At 41.3% G+C, this 21,938-nt stretch overlaps 1 protein-coding gene across 1 annotated transcript; it reads right to left on the bottom strand.

The window, feature by feature from the left end:
* Window positions 1-1,516: 1,516 nt before the first annotated feature.
* LOC127349201 (serine/threonine-protein phosphatase PP1) lies at window positions 1,517-7,625 on the bottom strand. The gene is made up of 4 exons (XM_051374979.2): window positions 7,311-7,625; window positions 4,707-5,266; window positions 4,411-4,602; window positions 1,517-1,961 (listed from the first exon to the last, which is right to left on the bottom strand). Exons 1-4 carry the CDS (start codon window positions 7,510-7,512, stop codon window positions 1,938-1,940), a joined length of 978 nt encoding a protein of 325 aa, XP_051230939.1. The 5' UTR covers window positions 7,513-7,625; the 3' UTR covers window positions 1,517-1,937.
* Window positions 7,626-21,938: the final 14,313 nt, after the last annotated feature.

The raw sequence follows: 21,938 nt of genomic DNA, 5'->3' as shown, positions 1-21,938 counted from the left end.
AAATTTGCGCTAGAAATATTAAAATGAACTATAAGTAAAATTTTAGTGATAACTATAAGTAAAATTTTAGTGATACCTCCTAACACCTTATGCGTGCACACATATATCTAGTATGTTGATTGAGAAGACACCCACACAAGCAGGAATGCCTATCATTGTAAGCTAATCAACCAATGATGGATGCCAACGTCCATGCACGTTTAGTTCATGCAGACATCCCATACGTATATCTACGGTCATGTATGCTTTGTTTTTTAATTGAGTCTCCTTTTACTCTAATCTTTTCATCCATAAATAAGTGTATTACTAGCTTTTGTTTTAACTCTAATATTTTAAAGTTTGATCAAATTATGAAAAAAGTGACTACATTTATGACACCAATTTAGTATCACGACTATGGCTCATTGATTTTATTATAAATTCATTCTAAGACATACCACATTAATATGAGACTAGTACTGCATTAATATGGAACTAGTCAAATATAGCCAGGAAGCTTGCACAAATCATGAACTGCAGACGGTGGATGCAGCACTGGTAATTACTGCCACCGTGATGAACATCATGATTAAACGTGCGCGTCCGTGGTTTGTGAAACTGTGATCGGCTGCGTAGGAAGCAAGTAGAGCAAAAAATCATGGAGATATATGATTACCAACTGAAATGTTTTTTCTAAGAAGCATTGCATTGTCAAACTAGCAAAGAAGCCTTGTAGCAATATTGTCAAAAGCATAATTGATTGGAAGTTGTAACACAGGACACACATAATTGATTGCAAATTATAACACAGGGCACACCATGAATCCAAAACTGTATATAATCGGCTATGTCAACATCAAGTGCTACTGGAAATAATGATAAGTACCTCCTCAGTATTGGAATCTTCATATTCTGCTATAGCTAGAAGCATGCATCAAAGTTGTCGAGAAACATAGGTCTCCCAGTAAGTATTGTTAAAGTGGCAACATTGTTGTCGGAGGCAATATTACAGAAACCAGGGTACATGTGAGCAATTTTTTCGTAAAATAAATATTAATAACACTGAACACACCGTTCCTGATAACCTCCACAAAGGTGTGCACACAACTGTGTCGTGTTCAGCATTCTGTATCTATTCAGATAAAGCTGAAATAGACATGTATGATAGTGCTGTCTCCAGAAGCAGAAGTAAATAAATAAATATGTAAATGCCCTTTGGCATCGGTGGTTTAACAAGATCATGTGTTCCCTAAAATCTAGTAGACACAAAATAATATATACTTTTTCAAATGAAGTCGTTATAAAAAGTTGTGTTATCTCTAGAAACCAAAGCAGATTGTAATAGTACCAATTAAAGAAGGCATATTGTCATGCTTTTCTGGAATTCAAATCCACCTCAAACAAATAGAGAATTCACTTTCCTCTGTTCACTCCATTGTCAGATTTTATCTCTACTGCAGAAAGCTCACCATTATATAAAATGGTAGATTAGTGGACCAAACATGAAGAAATGAAAGGAGAGAAGAAACAATAGATAGAAGTCAGAAGCCACATCGTCTGAGACCTTTCTTCACAAACCACAGATCGTACAGAAGAAACAGTTGGTTGATACATCAACTACAAACATCAGTCAAATAGTACACGACAAATAAAACTATCAAAAAAGGAAAGCTATCCACATCCACAGAAAAATATAAATCACAAAAGTAACTATAAAAAAGATGCTGTGCCGGCAGGAAGAACAGTCAGAACAGATGGTGCTGCTGAATCCGGACTAATTCTGTACAGAAGAGCGAGTGCAGAAACAATTGACATTTACCAAATGCTCAGCAATAAAGGTGGTTAAGCAAGATGATTGCCTGGTGGATGCATATTGCCACGCCCCGGTGGATCTAAACAATAGATCAGATCACCCCCTTCGAGCTGACAATAATAATATTGAAGGAATTTGATGTTCTTCAGGCGCTTTCCGCAATTGCTGGCTGTTTAAATAAAAAGGAAAATACAATCAGTTACCACGCTTGAGACCAGAAAAAAAAAAACCCACTTGTTTCAAGTCTAACCAAGTACCAGATAGTTTATTCACCATACGTTACTCAATGTAGAAACTACTATTAGTTGCATCTTTAGTGGTTCACATGTAGCTATATTCGATGCTCACGGTTAACTGCCCAAGATATGTAACATTGGAGGATTTAATGTATGGACTTGGTGGGTTAATTTAGATGAGGTCAACTGTAATCTTCTAGATATCATTTTGTATGCCATTCTGATCTGGTATATGCGGGAATAGCACAGCATCAACCTACTTATCCACTCCGTTGCTCAACTAACAAAGATGCTGAAGAGATCAGTTAATAACAGTGGTGGTAATACTTCCGCGAAGTTCCCATATGCCCATGGTTTATTCAAGAGCTAACTAGTTAGTTATATAGAAACAAAAGAGAGATGGCATCAGATGTATTGGCATACTGTAGAATTTCAGACTGCAGCTATTGTATGTTCATTAAGGCAAAGCTTGGTGAGTCTAGACTATGGAAGAATTTACAGAACCATAAAAACACAGGAGATCTTGTGCCATTCATTTTTCTCAGGAATTCACACTTGGACTATGCTAATGTGCGAATGTTCTCTCGGCAGTGTTGAAATAGGATGTTAGGTTTATAGCTTCTTGTGCACACTTTGATATTATCAAATGGACAGTGCTGAGGATCCTTCGGAGGCTCAGAGCCTCGGAACCTCCGGGTTCCCCGTCGTCAGATCCTTGCACATCTACGGTCAGAAATTGGAGGTTGACTAGTCATAGGGACCCACTCCCACGTGCATCGCTTTGTCTTCAGAAAAAAAGAGAAAGTACTAGTCCTAGCACTTTCGCATCCGCTCCCCTGCCGCTCGCCTCCCGGCCGTGGAAAGAAGCTGGAGTCACCTGCAAGGCTCGTCGCAGCAGTTCGCCGGCGAAAAAAGCTCTGCCGCTTCGTAGCGTTAACCCCTCCTCCGCCCCGAAAAAACATCCGAAAAAGCTTCATAAGAAAAAGAGCTGCGGCACCTCTCCTCCGAGAACCATGGCCATCGCCGGAGAAGACGGCCGCGGTAGCATCACACAGCCGCTCACCTGTAGCTCTGGCAGCAGCCATTTGCAGCTCCCGCGCTGACAGGTTGAAGCACCGTGGCTCGCTACTTGAATCTCGTCAACTAGGCACTTGCAGCACCGCCGCCCGCAGCCTTGAGCTCCGCCGCCAGGCAATTGCAGCACCGCCGCCTGCTTCCTGGAGCTCCGCTGCCACGCAATTGCAGCACCATCGCACCTGTTTGCAGCTTCGCCGGCAGGAAATTGCAGTACCGTCGCCCGCTCCTTGTAGCTCCGGCGGCATACTATTGTAGCACCGCCGCTTGCTAGTTGCAGCTCCACCGGCGAACGATTGCAGCTCCACCGGCCACAGGTTGTAGCTCTGCCGGCAGACAATTGCAGCTCCGCCGGCAGACAATTGCAGCTCCACCGGCGGGCAATTGCAGCACCGCCGCTCCCTGCTTGTAGCTCCGCAGCGACCTCGTCGAAAAATGCGAGATACCGGCGCCAGCGGTGAAAGATCCGTGGAGACTGCGCCGCCATGGATATCCAGCGAGGTCGCCGTGGTCATGGGGATCCGGTAAGGTCCCTAGGGTACGGGGCGGTCGCGGGGGTGCGGGTGTCCGGCAAGGTCCCAAGGGTGTTGGGATCTGGCGTCTTGCAGAATATGGCGAGGGGTTGGTGCGGATTCATGGAGGGGAGAGGCAGCCAGCAGGAGGTGCCATGGCGAGGAGGAGAAAAGCGGGGCAGAGAAAGTCTGAGCCAGAACAGCGAGAAGAAGCGTCGCTTTCGTATGTGGGTCCCGCATGAAGTGTGTGTCGCAAAGAAAAGTTGGACTACTGGCGGAAGGAAGACGTTCGGTGCCTAGCGATGCAGATCGGATGGCCGCGCGTCCGGAGGTTGCTAGCGCCCGATCCTCCGACGGAAACAAAGCCTTTTCCTTATCAAATAGCTAGAGTACACCGAGCATTATAGCCAAACTTTCTTTCGTTCCGTAAATCATGGTTCCTATTTTCCTGATATTCTAGTCAAACATGATAATGAAATGACAAACGCTTGGGTGTTCCACAATAAACATGATCACTCGCAACTCGCAAGTAGTTTCCGATAGGATCAAATATGAGGCACGTTTATGGGTTTTGGCGGGTGCAAGCGCTTGGGCGATTTGATGCCGGGAGAGTAATCCTTGTAATAAACTACTTTTATGGTCTTGTAAACCTTCTCCTTAATTAATCAAATCGGGCAAAGCCTTTTTTGCCCCCATTTAAAAAAAGATAATGAAGTGACAAAACATTCTATCTCTAATGGTTCAACTTCTAGTACCATAGACAAATATGAATGCTATCTCAGGCTAGCTGATTTACCTTATTCGGAATTTGTCTTCTTACACGTGGTGTGCCTGGTTCATTTGGCTTCAATATTTGAAATGAACACATTAGGTTTTCATCTATGCTCAGCAGAGCACCTACATTATCGAATTCCCCGCAATAATTTGGAGCTGAGAAGATTGTGACTAATCTCCTCTGTGCGAAGAACTCATAACCATCTTCTACCACCTAGGGGCATTCATAGTAATGCAAGAATCGTGAGATAAATCTTAACAATAATAATAATCGGAGTTCTCTAAAAGAATAAAAACGAAGAGCAAGTTTTCACAAACCTGATGGGCTCGGCATATAAGATCAAGATCATTCTTCTCCAAGAACTCTATAAGTTTATCTGCGCCAAACGTATATGAAACACCTCTGTCGCTCTCCCCCCATCCTTCTCCACTGGGGCTAGGATCAGACCAAAGCAAATCACACAGGAGACCGTAATCAGGAATTTCAGCCGGCCTCTCAATATCCTTTATTTGGTCTAGGTTATCCAGTTCAGGTGAAAGGCCACCATGCATGCACAATATCTTGTCGTCAATGAGTGCTGCAATAGGCAGGCAGTTGAAGCAATCAGAGAATATCTTCCACAGCCGAACATTGAACCTCCTCTTGCATTCATCATAGAAACCATAAACTCTGTTGATTTTTGCATCTTCATGGTTCCCCCGTAACAGGAAAACCTTGTCAGGATACCTTATTTTGTATGCCAGCAGCAAGCATATAGTTTCCAAGCTCTGTTTGCCTCTATCTACATAGTCTCCGAGGAATACGTAAGTTGAAGTTGGAGGATAACCACCCAAATCAAACAACCTCAGAAGATCAACAAATTGACCATGAATATCACCTGCAAGGTATCATCATAACTCATAAGGCTAAGAGTTCTCTGGCATGATCTGCAGATATAATTTATAGAAAAAATGAAAAAGTAATAGAAGATCGATGCATCTTTGTCCAAAAGTAACTCCTTACCACACAAACGAGATCACCTGACAGACATAGTAAACAAAGCTCCGTAGCAGATAATGTGTAGAATGGTAAAGCTAAGCAAATTGTACTTGCAATATTCAATCTCATGTTTTATTTCAAATTTTCCCAAAGCTATGCCAAGGTGGTGTTGATTGTTGTCAGGATGGAATCTGGTAGGTGGATCAAAGAAGACAGGAGAAGCAGAGGTTAGCCCGTGGAATAATTTGTGAACTCATAGCCGGTGCAATTGAGAATGTTATCAGTTGGGGCCAACCCGTGGATCAAAGAAGGCAGGAGAAGCAGAGGTTAACCCGTGGAATAATTTGTGAACTCGTAGCAAGTGCAATTGAGAATGTTATCAGTTGGGGCCAAGAGATAAACAAGAATGGCCACTTCTCAACAAGAACCATTTATAGAAAGTTGGTCTTCAGGAGTTGCCAGTGACAGAATGGTTGATATGTAGATTGTGGTCTGCAAAAATCCCGATAAAGATCAAAAAAAATCTCACGCACGTCTTCAATAATGATCTCCAATTAGTTGTTCGGTTGAAAGAAGGAATTGACCAGGGGTGAGTTATCATGTAATATCATGTCAAAGTAGGGACCATAAACCATATCTTGTTTCTCTGCCCAATTGTCTGTTTGGTGTGGTGTCTTTAGGAAAAAAAACTCACTGGGAGGTAGCACCTCAGTCTCTGGAAGATTTCTTTGTTCAATGACTTGGTCTGGGAAGAGTGCATGCAAAAGAACTGATGATGTGGTATGTGAAGCTGTGCCTACATATTGGGCATTATGGGAAGTTCGAAATAAAAAGACAATTGACGGTAAGCACCATACAGACATTTTGAATAAAATTGTTTTGTGGAGAAGGCAACTCACACATTGAACATCAAACTTATGTTGGTTAGTGGAGTGGAAATAGGGATAATGAATTTCTGAGGTTTTATCATCAAGTTTGTCTTGGTGTGTTATAAGTAGGTTTGTAGCTTAGGGTTAGCAATTTTCCTATCACTGGGTTATTTTAGTTCGGTAGGGTGTGGTGCATGTCCTCCTGATGCTACTTTGTATTTCGTGGACACCAGAGGCGGTACCTTTTTTTTTGTAAAACCCTGATTATTACATTTATTGTTAGCCAGGTCTGAACCCTTTGATCTTAAATTTTATTCACTAGCTATGTGTGCAAGTGGAAATGAAATTTCTACAAGGAATAATGTATAGACAAAAATAGCATCTTGACCAGACCCAGGCGTAGAACAAAGAACATCACTATGTATCACGAAGTGACCAGCACGTGTAAACACATTCAATGGGCGATGAGAAGTGACTGGACCATCCATTGTGCCCATCATTGACCAATAACCCTACCTCATTCTGATTTTATTTTTACAGCATCAAATTAACTCATGATTCCATCGCAAACCCACATGCCGTCAGCCTAGTAAAGCAAATAAAGTCTGCAGCCAAGATGCGAGCACATATGACTAAGCTTTAGCTTGTTTAGGGGTTTCAGCACAAGCTTACCCCACCATATAGAAGGCTTATGCTTGCCCCATGTTTTAGCCAATGTTGGCAAGAAAATAAACATGATTGGTCTAAGGAACATGGGCATGCCAAATTTTGGCAACCAGTCCAAACAGTACCCAAAATTCTGGTCCTGGCCAAAGAATTGGCAGGGTTGATTTTGGTTAATGATTATCTAACACCGATGGAGCTTAAATCAGGGATTCTCATTATGGTGCCAAGAGAACATCTCCCTATCCATCATTTTCGTATCCCCAGACTTCATAAAGCAGCACCAACATGTACCTAATCGCGCCATGACTCTCCACATCGCCAGGGAAATTAGCAGCAAAAACTACGTCTACGCGCAACCGGAAAGGAGCGGTCAAATACTATAATACAGAATATTTGATTGATAATCACCGCAGATCTTGACGGGTCCGCGGATTTGGAGGAGGTTGGGCTGGGAGAGGAGCACGCGCTTGGCGTCGACGCAGAGCTGCCGGATCTCCGCCTCCGACAGCTGCACCTGGCGCCCGCCGCGCCCGCCGTCGACCAGGCGCCGCACGATCTCGTCCACCGCCGCGCCCTCCATGGCCCCCATGGAGGCCCGGGTCATCATCATCTTCGCTCCGCCGCGTGCCCCTCTCTCCGGCCGGCCGGCGACGGCGAAGGGGGAGAGAGAAAGGGTGGATTGGAAATGCTGGGTGTCGGGAATAGTTGCGTTTGGGACGGCGACGAGCTTAATTTAATCGTTTCGGAGCGTTCAAAGCCGCGTGAAGACTTGCCAGCCGTTGATTCGGGGATGGACGGCGCACGATTCGTGGTTGAAGCCTTCCGCTCTGGTGGTCGCTGCTTTTTTTCGTCGCCGTCGTTGCCACTGTCTGTCGATGGAGAAAAACAACGCTTTTTTGTGCTCCCTATTTTCTGCTTCATTAGGCAAGTGTCTGCGCGTTGACGTGATAAGTGTCCGTTGTCTCAAACAATGTCATTAACATACGTTATTAGTTGTGCATGTTCTAACAAAAAAGCGATAAGGTCTTCTCTTCTTCACTCTCATATTACTCAGCGGTACTATCTCTAACTCTACCATTCCATGCTAAGTCTTCCCACTTGGCGTTTACCACCAACTCCATGGTCCACGTGGCATCGCTCTCCTGCACTGCGACACTTTGTTCTCTAGCATAAGTTTTACTTGGTCATGAAACAATAGTCTTGACTTAATTATTATATAATAAGAGGACATTTACCTTGGTGTGTCAACTTCAATTGATGTAGTTTAGTAGTTGTTCCAAACCGTTGCTGCCAAGTCCCGTCTAGGTTTGCAGAGCAGATCATAGTTGAAGTAGTCGGCCGTACAAGCGAGGCAATCGCAAATGTGGAAAGCAAAGAGACACATAAAAATAGTAGGATCTGATCTATATTATTGATTGGTGTACTCTCTTCATACAGTCCATAGATATATAAAGGGGGGTGTTGAGAGATAACATATGTACACATGGTTTCCCAACACTCGGTCTAATATCTCGTAGTATCTATGTTTCAACTCTCAAAACTCCAAAACCCTAGAGGGAAATATGGAGAACTAGTACGTATCATACGTACTCATGTTGCATGAATTGCCTCATCAAAAACCTCATTGTGTGAAACATCAAGAGAACCCACGCAAGGGAAAAAGAATACTATCCACTCAACATCAGGTTCAGTACTCGATCGTCGGGATCAGGATTTACATACGGGGATGTGAAGAATCTCTGCAGTCACCTAGCCACTTAAGTTGGACTAAGCATGCCTATATACTTTTATATACATCATGCTTCTAATAACCATTCATCATCATCATTGCCTTGTCATGAAAATAAATAGAAATCCAAACTTCTTCTTGTTATCTGATGAGGGCATCTATGCACCTCCTAGTGTTCCTATGAAGGAGGAGATGAAGCCCAACTTCGGGACTCCACCAAGCTAGAGACGGTCCATGGAGGTGACTGAACCATGTAGGTACTTGGGGCCGGTTGCATGTTTTATTTGTGTCCATGTTATTTTTAGCCAGGTCATGTTATGGTCCATCTAGGATTTATTTATGTTTCGGTTTAGGCCTGTGCAACCGACTAGTTTTGGTCTCCTATATAAAGGAACCAGCGGCTAGGGTTTAGGGGAGTTCAAAATTTCGAGTTTAGACATCGAGTTGTGTCGACGTGTGTATCATCCCTTTGGAGACGGCGCTGCCGTGTATCCAGTTGAATAAAGTTGCATGAAGGTTCTTGTGTGCATCAAGAATTATCAGGCTGAGGTTTGAGGCGTGTTGATCATCATCACGTTGCTTGCTAGAATCCGTTCCTCTTCTTCAGGTTACGTTCATCGCGTGATTGGGAGATTTGTTATCTTGCTATTTTGTTGACTCTTTGTGAAAGATTTGGCAAAACTATACGGATCATAGGTTGATCCTTATCATTATCTTTTTTATCTAAAAAGTACATCTCATAATAATGAGTATGTTAAATCTTTCGAAAACTTCATCCTCCAATGTTTGGCAAGCTCCTACTGCTGCTAGGTTAGCATATGCCAAATCACGAGACAATAGTAGCTCATTGCTATTTTTTACTTTGCCTTTTAGCTATTGTGATCATATTTCTTTGATACGCCTCAAACACATCTATAATTTTTTATGCTCCATGCTTGTTTTACACCAATTCATATATGTTTTGTTTACACTTCGTGGCACTTTATGCATTTTCCGGAACTAACCTATTGACAAGATGCTACAGTGCCAGTTCTCTGTTTTTTGTTGTTTTGTATTTCAGAAAAGTTGTACAGGAAATATTCTCGGAATTGGACGAAACAAAAGCCAAAATTCCTATTTTTCCCGGAGCGAAGACATAATCCAAGGAAGAGACGGAGGAAGGCCACAGGGTGGCCAGACCATGCCTAGGCGCAGCCTGGCCCTAGCCCGCGCCTAGGGGTGGTATGGGGCCACCAGGCCTCCACCGACCTCGCCCTTCCGCCTATAAACACCCCCTGACGCAAAAACCCTAGAGGAATCAGCCTCCATCCACGAAAATTTCTGTAGCTCCGCCACCGTTGCAGACAAGATTCGGGGGACAAAAGTCTTTGTTCCGGCACCCTGCCAGGACGGGGAATTGCCCAAGGAGACATCTCCATTGACTCCACCGCAATCTCCATCGCCATTGCTGACTCCCATGATGAGGAGTGAGTAGTTCTCTCCCGGGGCTGAGGGTTCAACCGGTAGCTATGTGGTTTATCTCTCTCTCCCATGGTGGGATCTTTATGTGATCATGAGCTTTGTAATCTAGATGTCATTATGCTATTCAAGTGAATTTTACTTATGTGATCTCCGGAGACTCCTTAACCCACGTGTGTAAAGGTGACGGTGTGTGCACCGTGTGGGTCTCTTAGGCTATATTTCGCAGAATACTTGTTCACTGAATTATGATTTGAGTTGGATGTCTCTATGAAATTGTGGTGAGTTAGTACCTCCTATGAATGCTCAAAGTGACTGAGTGGGGTGTTCATTAGTACTTGGAAATACATCTTTAAGATTTGCTTTTGCAGCCCTACGCGGTGAATTAGTGTTCGTTATCCAGCCGGAGAGTAGTTCAGAGTAGCATAGTGAAGTGCTTATATTTATATTCCTTTATGATATCATTGTTGAGAGTGACCAATAGTGAAAGTATGATCCCTAGGCCTTGTTTCCAAACATCGAATCACCGTTTATTTACTGTTTTACTGCTTGTTTACTTGCTGCCATATTTTTTTAAGATTGTTATTACCACTCATATTCATCCATATCACTTGCATTTTACTATCTCTTCGCCGAACTAGTGCGCCTATACATCTGACAAGTGTATTGGGTGTGTTGGGGACACATGAGACTTCTTGTATCATAATTGCAGGGTTGCTTGAGAGGGATATCTTTGACCTCTACCTCCCTGAGTTCGATAAACCTTAGGTGATCCACTTAAGGGAAACTTGTTGTTGTTCTACAAACCTCTACAATTGGAGGCCCAACACTGTCTACAAGAATAGAAGCGTGCGTAGACATCAAACTCTTTTCTGGCGCCGTTGCCGGGGAGGTAAGGTAAAAGGTACTCACATCCTATGGCTACTAAGTTTTTTAGTTGCTGGTGAGTCCTCGGAGTTATTTCCTTTAGATTCTGCAATTACATCTTTTTATTTCTTGTTTTTATTTTCACTAGTTAGGCTTAATAGAAAACAACAACAAAATTAGAGAGCTTTATAGTATTTATCTTGAGTTAGGACATGAGGTGTTTGAAGAGAAAATTAAAAAACCTATGAAACTTTACTCGCATGCTAATAGTAATGTTATTGGTATGAATGCTGTGAACACTATTATTGCTAATACTATGAAAAAGTCTAAGCTTGAGGAAGCTAGTTTTTATGATATTTTTAATCCCCCAGCTTTAGAGGAGAAAATTTGCTCTGATGATATTTTAGCTCCCATATGTGATAATTATAATGATGTTTATGATATCTTAAATCAACCTACTGAAATATTCCTTTTAAAATACCTATGATTTTTTTTGAAAAGGTCATGGATGAACGTTATGCAGGGGATGGAACAGTCCATCCAAGTGATCACTTGTCGAAACTTAAAGAACTTTGTGAGTTGTTTAAAGTTACAGGTTTATCAAGGGAAAATTCCATGAAGAAATTATTTCCATTGTAACTTAAGGACAAAGCAAGGGAGTGGTATCAGCTACTAAATTATCCTCATCATTTGGAGTGGAAGGAGCTTTAATCTCTCTTTTACTTTAAATTTTATCATCCTCATGAAGTGCATATAGATTGCATTAAGTTTTTCGCTGAAACTGCTGATTTTCAAGAACTTAGTGCTAAATATGGTATTGATCCTAAAATTATTGTTGATTTCTGTAGAGCTTTTGCTTCTCATATTAATGTTCGTAAAGTAAATTGGGACATGTATCATGAACCTTATAAAGACACTTGCATGAAAACTGAAACTGTTATTAATGATTGCAATACACATGCTCAAACTTCTGAAAGTACTATTTCTTATAAGCATGTTAATTTTTGTGGAGTACTTAGACCTTATGAAAAGAATCAAATCGAAAAAGAATATTGTATCCATCACAGGAATGAAAAAACTAGAATGTGGGACAGGGCTTTAAATTATCTTGGTAAAAAAGTTTGTGCCCTCTACCCTTTTGTTTGTGAACTTTGCTATGAAGTAGGTCATTTCAATTTTCAATGCTCAGGCCATGATAATAGCCTTTCGAATCCAATGAGTACTGCAAATTTGTATCGTGATGACATCATCACTCCTAATCAACATGATGAACTTACATTATTTTTGGGGTGTGAAGAGTTATCAAGAAAAACTTCTTTGGTAGATATGAGTGCTCTTGATATGAATAGCTTCCTACATGGATGTCATCTTTATTGTGTTCATAATTGCCATGCAAATTCTTACATACAAAATATTGTAAAAGATGAAACTTTACCAAAATATGGCAGGACTAATATGTGCTTTGCTCTTATTAATGAAAAGGAGAAATCCTCCAAAGTTTCTTCTATTGTTTCTGAGAATAAATCAGGATATGTGGAGAACCTCCCTTTCAAGCCTCTCCCTCCTAAGAAGAAGAAGAGAATGAGGAGTAAATGGAGAGAGGAAACGGTATTTTCTCCTAAACATGATGCTCCTATTATAGTTTTTGATGAGTCTGAACTCGATGATGTTCCTATGCCTATTACCTATAGTAGTGATCATGATTGGGAAAAGCACACTACTTTGATATTAAAAATCTCTTTGGTACCAATTCTAAAAATGATGATGTTAATAATTTCTGTACTATTATTACTATCCATATTCCTTCCAATGATGATATATTTACAAATGAGCACACTTTGGAAGATAACTACTTTATTTCTTATGATGATACTATACCTCCGATATATGATGATTACAATGATGAATGTGATATTTTCAGTCCACCTACTATTGAGGAGAAAACTAATATTGATTACAATATGCCTCCTATATTTGATGATTATGGTGATGAGAATAATGATGATAGCTATTTTGTTGAATTTGCTCCCACTACAATTAATAAGAATGACTATGCTTATGTGGGGAGTAATAATTTTACGCATGCGACTCATGATAAGAATGTTTTAGGTGATAGTTATACTGTTAGTTTTATTCATGATGCTACTAAAAGTTATTATGAAATAGAAAAATATGGTTGTAGAAGTTTTCATGGTACTAAAACATCTCTCTATATGCTAAAAGTTTTGAAGTTACTATTGCTTTATCTTCCTATGCTTGTCACTTTGTTCTTTGTGGATTTATTTGCATACAAGATTCCCATGCATATGAAGTGGGTTAGACTTAAATGTGTTTGATATTTGCTCCCTGATGCTCTCTTTTCCTTCAATTCATAATTCTTATGTGAGCATCTTCTCAAATTACGAGCCTAGCTGAAAGGCGCTAAAGAAAAGCACTCTTGGGAGATAACCCATTGTTTTATTTCTGTAATTTTTTATTTTGTTGAGTCTTGGAAGTTATTACCTCTGTAATAACCTCTTCTTATCATTTTTATTTTGTTTTTGTGCCAAGAATAGCCTCTAATAGGAAGAAAGTAAGATTTGAGGAAGTTGCTGTCCAGAAAATAGATTTTGTGATGTTACCATAAAATTCGTATAAATATCCAGAGTGGAATTTTGAGCTGCCATTTTTATGCATATTCCCCATGTTATTATATAACTTTAGTTAGTTTACCACTTTTCAAGATGAGCAATGTAGGATTTTCTAAAAAATCGATATTTACCTGATGTTCTGTTTTGACAAATTTCTGCACTATTTGCATTCGCCTCTTAAATCTCTTTTTTTTAGTTTTTTTTTATCAAAGAGCTTTTTGAAGAGTTGCTACAGTAGATAATGCCTTAATATATGGTTGATATATGTTATTAATAAACCCAAGTGAATTTGTTTATTTTAATTGTACTAATGCTGCTAATGAAGAGTTGTGTGAAGTTTTGTATGAAGGAAGTTTCAAGTGTAGGGAGAGAAGAATGATGTGATGAGATGAAGAATGGACAAAATCTCAATCTTGGGGATGCCCATGCACCTCAAGAAATATTCAAGAGGTACAAGCGTCAAAGCATGTAACATCCCAAATTTTAAAACAAAGAAGAAAATAAATTTCACTTATTTCAAATTTTGGAGCCAACAAAAACTTTAATTGAACCACTTGATATGCATAGTATTCAAGTATGTATGATGTAATTTTTGCCATGATAGTTTGTTTGATGTATTGAACATGTTTCTAAACCCTAAACCCTACCCTTTTCAACACCAAAGAGGAACAAATAAAAAGAAAACAAAAGAAAAGGAAAAGCATATGTGGGCATATAGCCATAATTACAAATCTTGACCTATGCCATTTGTACTTTAGCTAAATGATTTGAAACCATTACTAAACCCAATATAACACTAAATGAACCCTAAACCATGCCTAAGTGAATCAAAGAGAAACAAATAAAAAGAAAAGAATATAAGAATATCAACTCATATGAGCCTATGGCTATTTTTGTAAATATTTAACCTAGGTCATTTTACCTTGTGCCAATGGTTTGGAAACATAACTAAACTCAAAATAATAACATTTGAATTAAAGAAATGCAAAACAAATCAAAAGAAAAATCAAAACTCACTCACATATGATAATGGTCAAATCTGCCAATTTTAACATCTTACCTACTTTGAGCCTCTGTATTAAGAGATTTATAATCTAGACTTGCTCAAATCTTTGCACCTCATCCAAGAACTCATCAAGAGGATCATCTTTGGTAAAGACCAACCTTACAAATTCTTTGTCAATTTCTTAATATAATCAAGCAAAGTTGCAACACCAAAGAAGATTTAAGATCGTACTCATTTTGGATTTTCTCAAACCTCTTCCATTTTTCGAACCAACACCATCAGGAGGTGCCAAACATTATGTGAGACACGCCCATAAAATTTTGTGCCAAAATTCAAAAATTAGCTTCTTGCGGCCATTGTGTCGAACACTTGGCATGAACTAACCTGCCAACTACACACATGCTATTAACCAGCAGGTTTTAGACTAAACCATCACACCTATTGTCATCATTGACTTCTCCTTGCATCCTCTGAACAATGCCAGGAATTGGTACCACTGCTCCTTCATGAGAATGATCAAAACCCAGACCATGTCGAGGCCTATGTCACTCACCATGCCATCATCATCTCCACTCCTCGCTGGTCCCTCTCACCATGTCCTTGAGCTCGCCCCCACTCTCCTGCACCTACTGATGCATGCCATCGATCGAGGAGACGCCTGCAACAGCCAGCACACGACGCGCCCAGGACGCCCAGAACACGCTAGAGCGCGCGTGGACACGCCCTGGACGCGCCAGTACATGACGTCGCCCCGCTGACTCCATCCTCCTCTCACCTTCAACGCTCGCCAGTAGACGCGCCACGCCACCAGCTAGCCGCCAGACATCTCCTCTCTCGCTCCCCCGCCGTGTCGCCATCGCCATCGTCACCGTCCTCCGCCCCGGTACTGCGAGGGCGACGATGTCACCCGCACGCCCTCGTCCACCATTTTCAACGCCATGACGCGCGTCGTGCCCGCCCTGACCTAGTGAACAGTTCCACGTCCTTGCCTTGCCCCTTCGCCGCCCCGAACGCCGTCGTCACCACCGCCATGCCTGTGAGCCGTAGCACCCCCTCGACCCTATAAATAGAGCGCTCCCCTGGTCATTTCTTTCACACCAATCCATTTCTCTCCTCTCAGAACCTCTCCTCGAGCAGCGCCACCTCCCAATTTCACCCGTAGCTCGCCAATTGCTCGCCGGAGTCCGCGGAGCCGCCGTAGAAGGAGCCGTCGACTGGAGCCGCCCCAGGAGCTGCCACTTGTACCATGAGAACCGCCGTCATTCGCAACCTCGCCCTGCTTCCTCGCCGACGACCGCTGGAGCTCCGGTGAGTCGCCGACCCCCTAGGCTCGCCACGGCCAGGGAAGGATCTCGTCGGCGATGACGACGATCATGCGTCGTTGCATCGCGCTCTAATCCTGTGGCTCTCCGCACGCGTACCGTTTCGGTGATCGAAGACCCGCTGACATGTGGGGTCCGCTGTTAGGCGGCCCGCTGCGCACTGGAGCACAGTTGGGCCGGCCCGTTTAGTTTTCCCGCGCGAGCCCACAGTTTCAAATTCGTTTAAATCGTTTAAATCTAACTTCAATACTGGTGCTTGATTCAAATTTAAATATAACAAAATCTACTAATCAAAAATTGATAAATTTTATATTTTTGCAAAGCTTATGAAATTATATAGCAAACCCCACTGGTCTCAACTCTTGATTCATTATAGATCACTTGCAATAAAAATAACAAGGCAGGAGGTTTTCAGATTTCAAACAGTTTTATAAAATCAACCATGAATTATTTTGAGTTGATTCCAACTCTCAAAAATCACATTTCATATTGTCTATCTGATGGTTGTTTCAAATGATCATGGGATAGAGCAAAATAATGGCTATGTGGCCATTTTTAGTCCAATTAAATTCCCCAATATTATTTATTAAATAGTATGAGAGGTATCCTCTCATTTAAATCAAAGTCCTAAGTAATCCAATATGAGGTGATGACCTTGGCCTATATAACCTCATGTTTAATTACTTAATGATATTAACTTGTTTCCATAGTAGTGTTTAAATTGCATGAGGTGTAATACCTCATTTAAATCATTTTCCCCAAATGATAATTATAAAGTGGTGACTTTGGTCAACATGAGTTCATACTTTACTATTTGAGGATATTAAATCTTAGTAATATTCAATGAGAGGAAATTATTTCTCAAAGGAAATAACTAGAAACCCTAATCAATATTTCAATGAGAGGAAATTATTTTTCTTAAAAGGAAACAAAGCCAACCATCATGTTAAGAATGGTGTGATGCTAGATTAGCTTGAGTGAGCCACTTGATTGTTAAGTACTTAAGTATTGTTTGGTGATTGTTACCTCGTATCCATTTATAGACGCTAGTACCGAAGGCTACGAGGAAGAGGAAGTCTTCTACGAAGAAGAAGAACACTTTGATCAATACACCAACCAAGGCAAGCTATTACCAATGCAAGTTCTACTATTGCCAAGTTACTAGTGCAAGAGACTATGGCACTAGTATTGGTATTTAAAGTCTTATTCATCCAAACCCAAGTTTTATCTTGTTTTAATTTTACTTTGTTTACCAAAGCTTTTTATTATAAGTGACATTGGTCTAGAGGTAGAATACTACCAGAACTTCAAACTTAGCCTAGAGAGCTAAAACTTAGTTAGCACACCTCATGATTAGTTGCTAGTACTAAACCAAAATTCACTACTCTAGATGGGAACATATGAATCAAATGATTTTTGAAAACCTTAGAATGATGAGTCATTCTATTGAAAGTTTTGAAGATGAATATGACTTGTGAATGACATGGTGAATTTTACAAAAACTGATGGTTGGGTTCGGATGCGATACCATTCCAATTTTAGAGTACCCCTACAATACCTGATCATGGGTAGGGCTTAACTGGAAATTTATGTGCTTTAGTATGGGTTCCCTCTAAACAAGCGTCATATGGGTTATGCCGAGGCTGCCTCCGTTGAAAGTGACATGATGTGAAATGAGGTGAATGTCCTACCCAACCCCTGTGCAGTTCCCAGGATGGCGGTTTTCCATGGCTGGGAGGCCAAGCTCATGGGGAGATGTGCCTATACTAGGGTATGTAAGTGAAAGGTTATGGTTGGTAGTCCGCACACTGAGTGTGATAAATCAGGGCCAGTTACCCCTGACGGATTATTGCAAATGTTGTGGCAAAAGTGTGCGACCTCTGCAGAGTGTAAACCTATTCGAATAGCCGCGCCCGCGGTTATGGGCAGTTGGAAAGGCCATACTGTTCCGTCATCAGAACTTTTTCAAAAATGTTACATGTGACTGGTGACTTGTGACTTGAACTTGAAAGGTGAATTTGACTTGAATAACAACAGAGTTGTGGGAATGACACTAATGTTCCCACTTGAGTTAGTTAGGCAAATAAAGAGTCTTTTACTACTGAAGTGCTTATGAAATAAAACTGGCTTTATGCAAATGAACCTAGAGCTTAGAACCCCCTGACTATAGTTGATAGTGCTTACATTAGTATTAGTTTGCGATTACTTTAAAGTACTCATGGCTTTGTCCCTGGCTATTCAAATGGCCAGACTATGAAGAGGAGCACCAGTACCAGGAGGATGGATAGCGGGACGTCTATGATAACTAGGACTACTCCTGACGTCAAGTGTTGCCTATCGAACAGATGGACCGCTACTACGTTTCTTCCGCTATGTGCTATGTAATTGATCATTAGATCAACTGTTGTATTAAGACTGGATCATGTGATCCTTTGATGTAAGACTATTATGGTTTGTAATGAATGATGTTCTGTGATATCAATCTATTATTTCTCGCAAAAACAATATTCCTGGGATTGCGGTGTATGGCATAATAGGCATCTAGATTTAAAAGTCTGTGTGTTGACAAGTTGGTATCAAAGCCATTTTTTGACCTTAGGAGGCCCTAGTTAGAATGGACGTCTGAAAAACTTAGTTTCAAAACAAATGAAGTGAATATTTATGAAAACTTATTCTCACTCTTATCCTTGAGATCTTTTCAAACTGAGAAATCCATGCTCTACTTTTCCTTGTAATTCTACATAAAATTTTACACACTTGATCACTTCTCTAACTTACTCATCCTAATTACTCACAGATGGAGTACCACTATGAGTCCTATCAGCTTGGCCACGGAGGAGACCTAATGATCGAGAAGAATTTGGAGCAACTAGTTGAATATTTAGGACGCCTGTATCCCGAGTTCTTTGGAGTGCCACTCAATAATCAGTCAGGGAGACAACCTCAATGCGAAGTTACTGCAGATCTGAGAGGCAAATTGGGAGCCCCAATTTGGGAAACCATATGATTTTCTGTAAAGGGAAACACTTGGAAGGAAGGAATAGCCAAAGCCATGCAGGAAGCAATTGCCCGTCTGTGTGGACAAAATGTGAACAAGATCAAGAACACTCGCTTCTTATACTACCCAAGACATGATCCCATGGGAAGGCCAATCACCACGCCACCACACCCGGAGATGAACCACTATGTGGCATACCTGGACATCATGTTGTACAAGACCCGCAAGGAGTTGGACAACGCTCGCATTTTTCGCCAAGCACATTACCCATGAAGGCGAAGAACCTACCATTCCTGATGAAGAGTAGTATTACTAAAGCACTCGCGTAGGTGTGAGTTTGTATCTGTCCCCTTGTATCGTAGAACGAATGAATGGTTCTTAAAACCAACAGTGTGTTAGCTTTGTAATGTGTGATGATTGGTATGAATGAAAAAGTGTTGTTGGTTTTTACCCCCTCAACACTACTCAAGTTTTGAAACTTTTTAAACTTTAAACCAAACAAACCATAGAAAATTCCCTCTTATCTTATGATCTACCTCAAATATTCAGATGGCCCCTCCAACCCGCAGCACCAACCAAGATGCAATGCTGCAGATGCTACAGATGATGATGGCAGATAGAGAAGTTGAAAGAGCTGAGCGACAAGCCAACCTTGTCGTACTACAGCAGCTAGCCCAGAACAACCAAGGCCATGGACATCAGGATCATCCTGGATCCAAGTTGAAGAATTTCAAGAACACTAACCCTCCCATGTTCAGCAAGACTGAAGATCCGCTAGATGCAGATGACTGGCTCCAATCAATGGAGAACAACTTGGAAGATGCAGGAGTTGAAGCTGCAGAGAAAGTACTGTTTGCCACCCACTACCTGTCAGGACCTGCCAGAGCCTGGTGGACCAGTGCCCGTGCAATGAATGCAGGACAAATGATGACCTGGGAAGACTTCAAGCTCAAGTTCAGCAAGTACCATGTACCCCAGGGTTTGATTAAGAAGATGAGGGATGAGTTCCACGAACTCAAACAAGGAAGGATGTCCATGGTGGAATACCGTGAAAGGTTCCTCACTCTGTCTAGGTACGCCCCGGATGAGACCGACACAAACGAGAAGAGGAAGGAAAGATTTCTGAATGGACTGCACGATGAGATGCAGACTATACTTGTGAACATCCCCTTTGCTGACCTGGAAGCCCTTGTAGACTCTGCCATCCAGATGGAAGGAAAGCTCCATCAAGCCAATGAGAACCGCAAGCGCCGTATGATGAACCAGAATGGACCCAGCAATGCATAGAAGTACCGCAACAATTCACCTGGAGGATTTGCCCCAAGACACAACAAGCCACCTGCTCAGATGTTCCGTCCAAACTTCACCAACCACAATGGAGGACACCCGAAGCTCGGAAGCAACAACAACAACAACCACCCCAACAACAACAACAACAACAAAAACAACAACAACCATACCGGTAACAACAACAACGCCAACCCTGCCCCAAGGACTGGAAGCAATGCTACCCCCATTGCCCCAAAGGACAAGTCAACTGTGACTTGTTATGAATGTGGAGTTGTGGGTCACTACTCCAATGAGTGCCCCAAGAAGCTAGAAAAGACTGCTCCCAATACCGCTGCACCTGCTCAGCAGCAACGCCGTGTCTCAACTGGAAGGAACCCGAACAACCGCAACGGTCGTTTCTACCGTATGAATGCCACAGAAGCTCAGGAAGCACCCCATGCCATGCAAAGTATGTTTTCCTGTTAACCCAATTGCCCAATCTCTCTTAGGTTCCTAACTTTTCTTAAATCTCGGGATGAGATTTTGTTTAAGGGGGAAGGGTTTGTAACATCCCAAATTTTAAGACAAAGAAGAAAATAAATTTCACTTATTTCAAATTTTGGAGCCAACAAAAACTTTAATTGAATCACTTGATATGCATAGTATTCAAGTATGTATGATGTGATTTTTGCCATGATAGTTTGTTTGATGTATTGAACATGTTTCTAAACCCTAAACCCTACCTTTTCAACACCAAAGAGGAACAAATAAAAAGAAAACAAAAGAAAAGGAAAAGCATATGTGGGCATATAGCAATAATTACAAATCTTGATCTATGCCATTTGTACTTTAGCTAAATGATTTGAAACCATTACTAAATCCAATCTAACACTAAATGAACCCTAAACCATGCCTAAGTGAATCAAAGAGAAACAAATGAAAAGAAAAGAAAATAAGAATATCAACTCATATGAGCCTATGGCTATTTTTGTAAATATTTAACCTAGGCCATTTTACCTTGTGCCAGTGGTTTGGAAACATAACTAAACTCAAAATAATAACATTTGAATCAAATAAATGCAAAACAAATCAAAAGAAAAATCAAAACTCACTCACATATGATAATGGTCAAATCTGCCAATTTTAACATCTTACCTAATTTGAGCCTCTGTATTAAGAGATTTTTAATCTAGACTTCCTCAACTCTTTGCACCTCATCCAAGAACTCATCAAGAGGATCATCTTTGGTAAAGACCAACCTTACAAATTCTTTGACAATTGCTTAATATAATCAAGCAAAGTTGCAACACCAAAGCAGATTTAAGATCATACTCATTTTGGATTTTCTCAAACCTCTTCCATTTTTCAAACCAACACCATCAGGAGGTGCCAAACATTATGTGAGACACACCCATAAAATTTAGTGCCAAAATTCCAAAATTAGCTTCTTGCGGCCATTGTGTCGAACACTTGGCATGCACTAACCTGTCAACTACACACATGCTATTAACCAGCAGGTTTTAGACTAAACCATCACACCTATTATCATCATTGACTTCTCCTTGCATCCCCTGAACAATGCCAGGCATTGGTACCACTGCTCTTTCATGAAAATGATCAAAACCCAGACCATGCCGAGCCCTATGTCACTCACCATGCCATCATCATCTTCACTCCTCTCTGGTCCCTCTCACCATGTCCTTGAGCTCGCCCCCACTCTCCTGCACCTACTGATGCATGCCATCGACCGAGGAGAT

The sequence above is a fragment of the Lolium perenne genome, chromosome 1, assembly GCF_019359855.2.
Source record: "Lolium perenne isolate Kyuss_39 chromosome 1, Kyuss_2.0, whole genome shotgun sequence".
NCBI lineage: Eukaryota > Viridiplantae > Streptophyta > Magnoliopsida > Poales > Poaceae > Lolium > Lolium perenne.
This window is presented reverse-complemented; position numbering and strand designations above follow the sequence as displayed.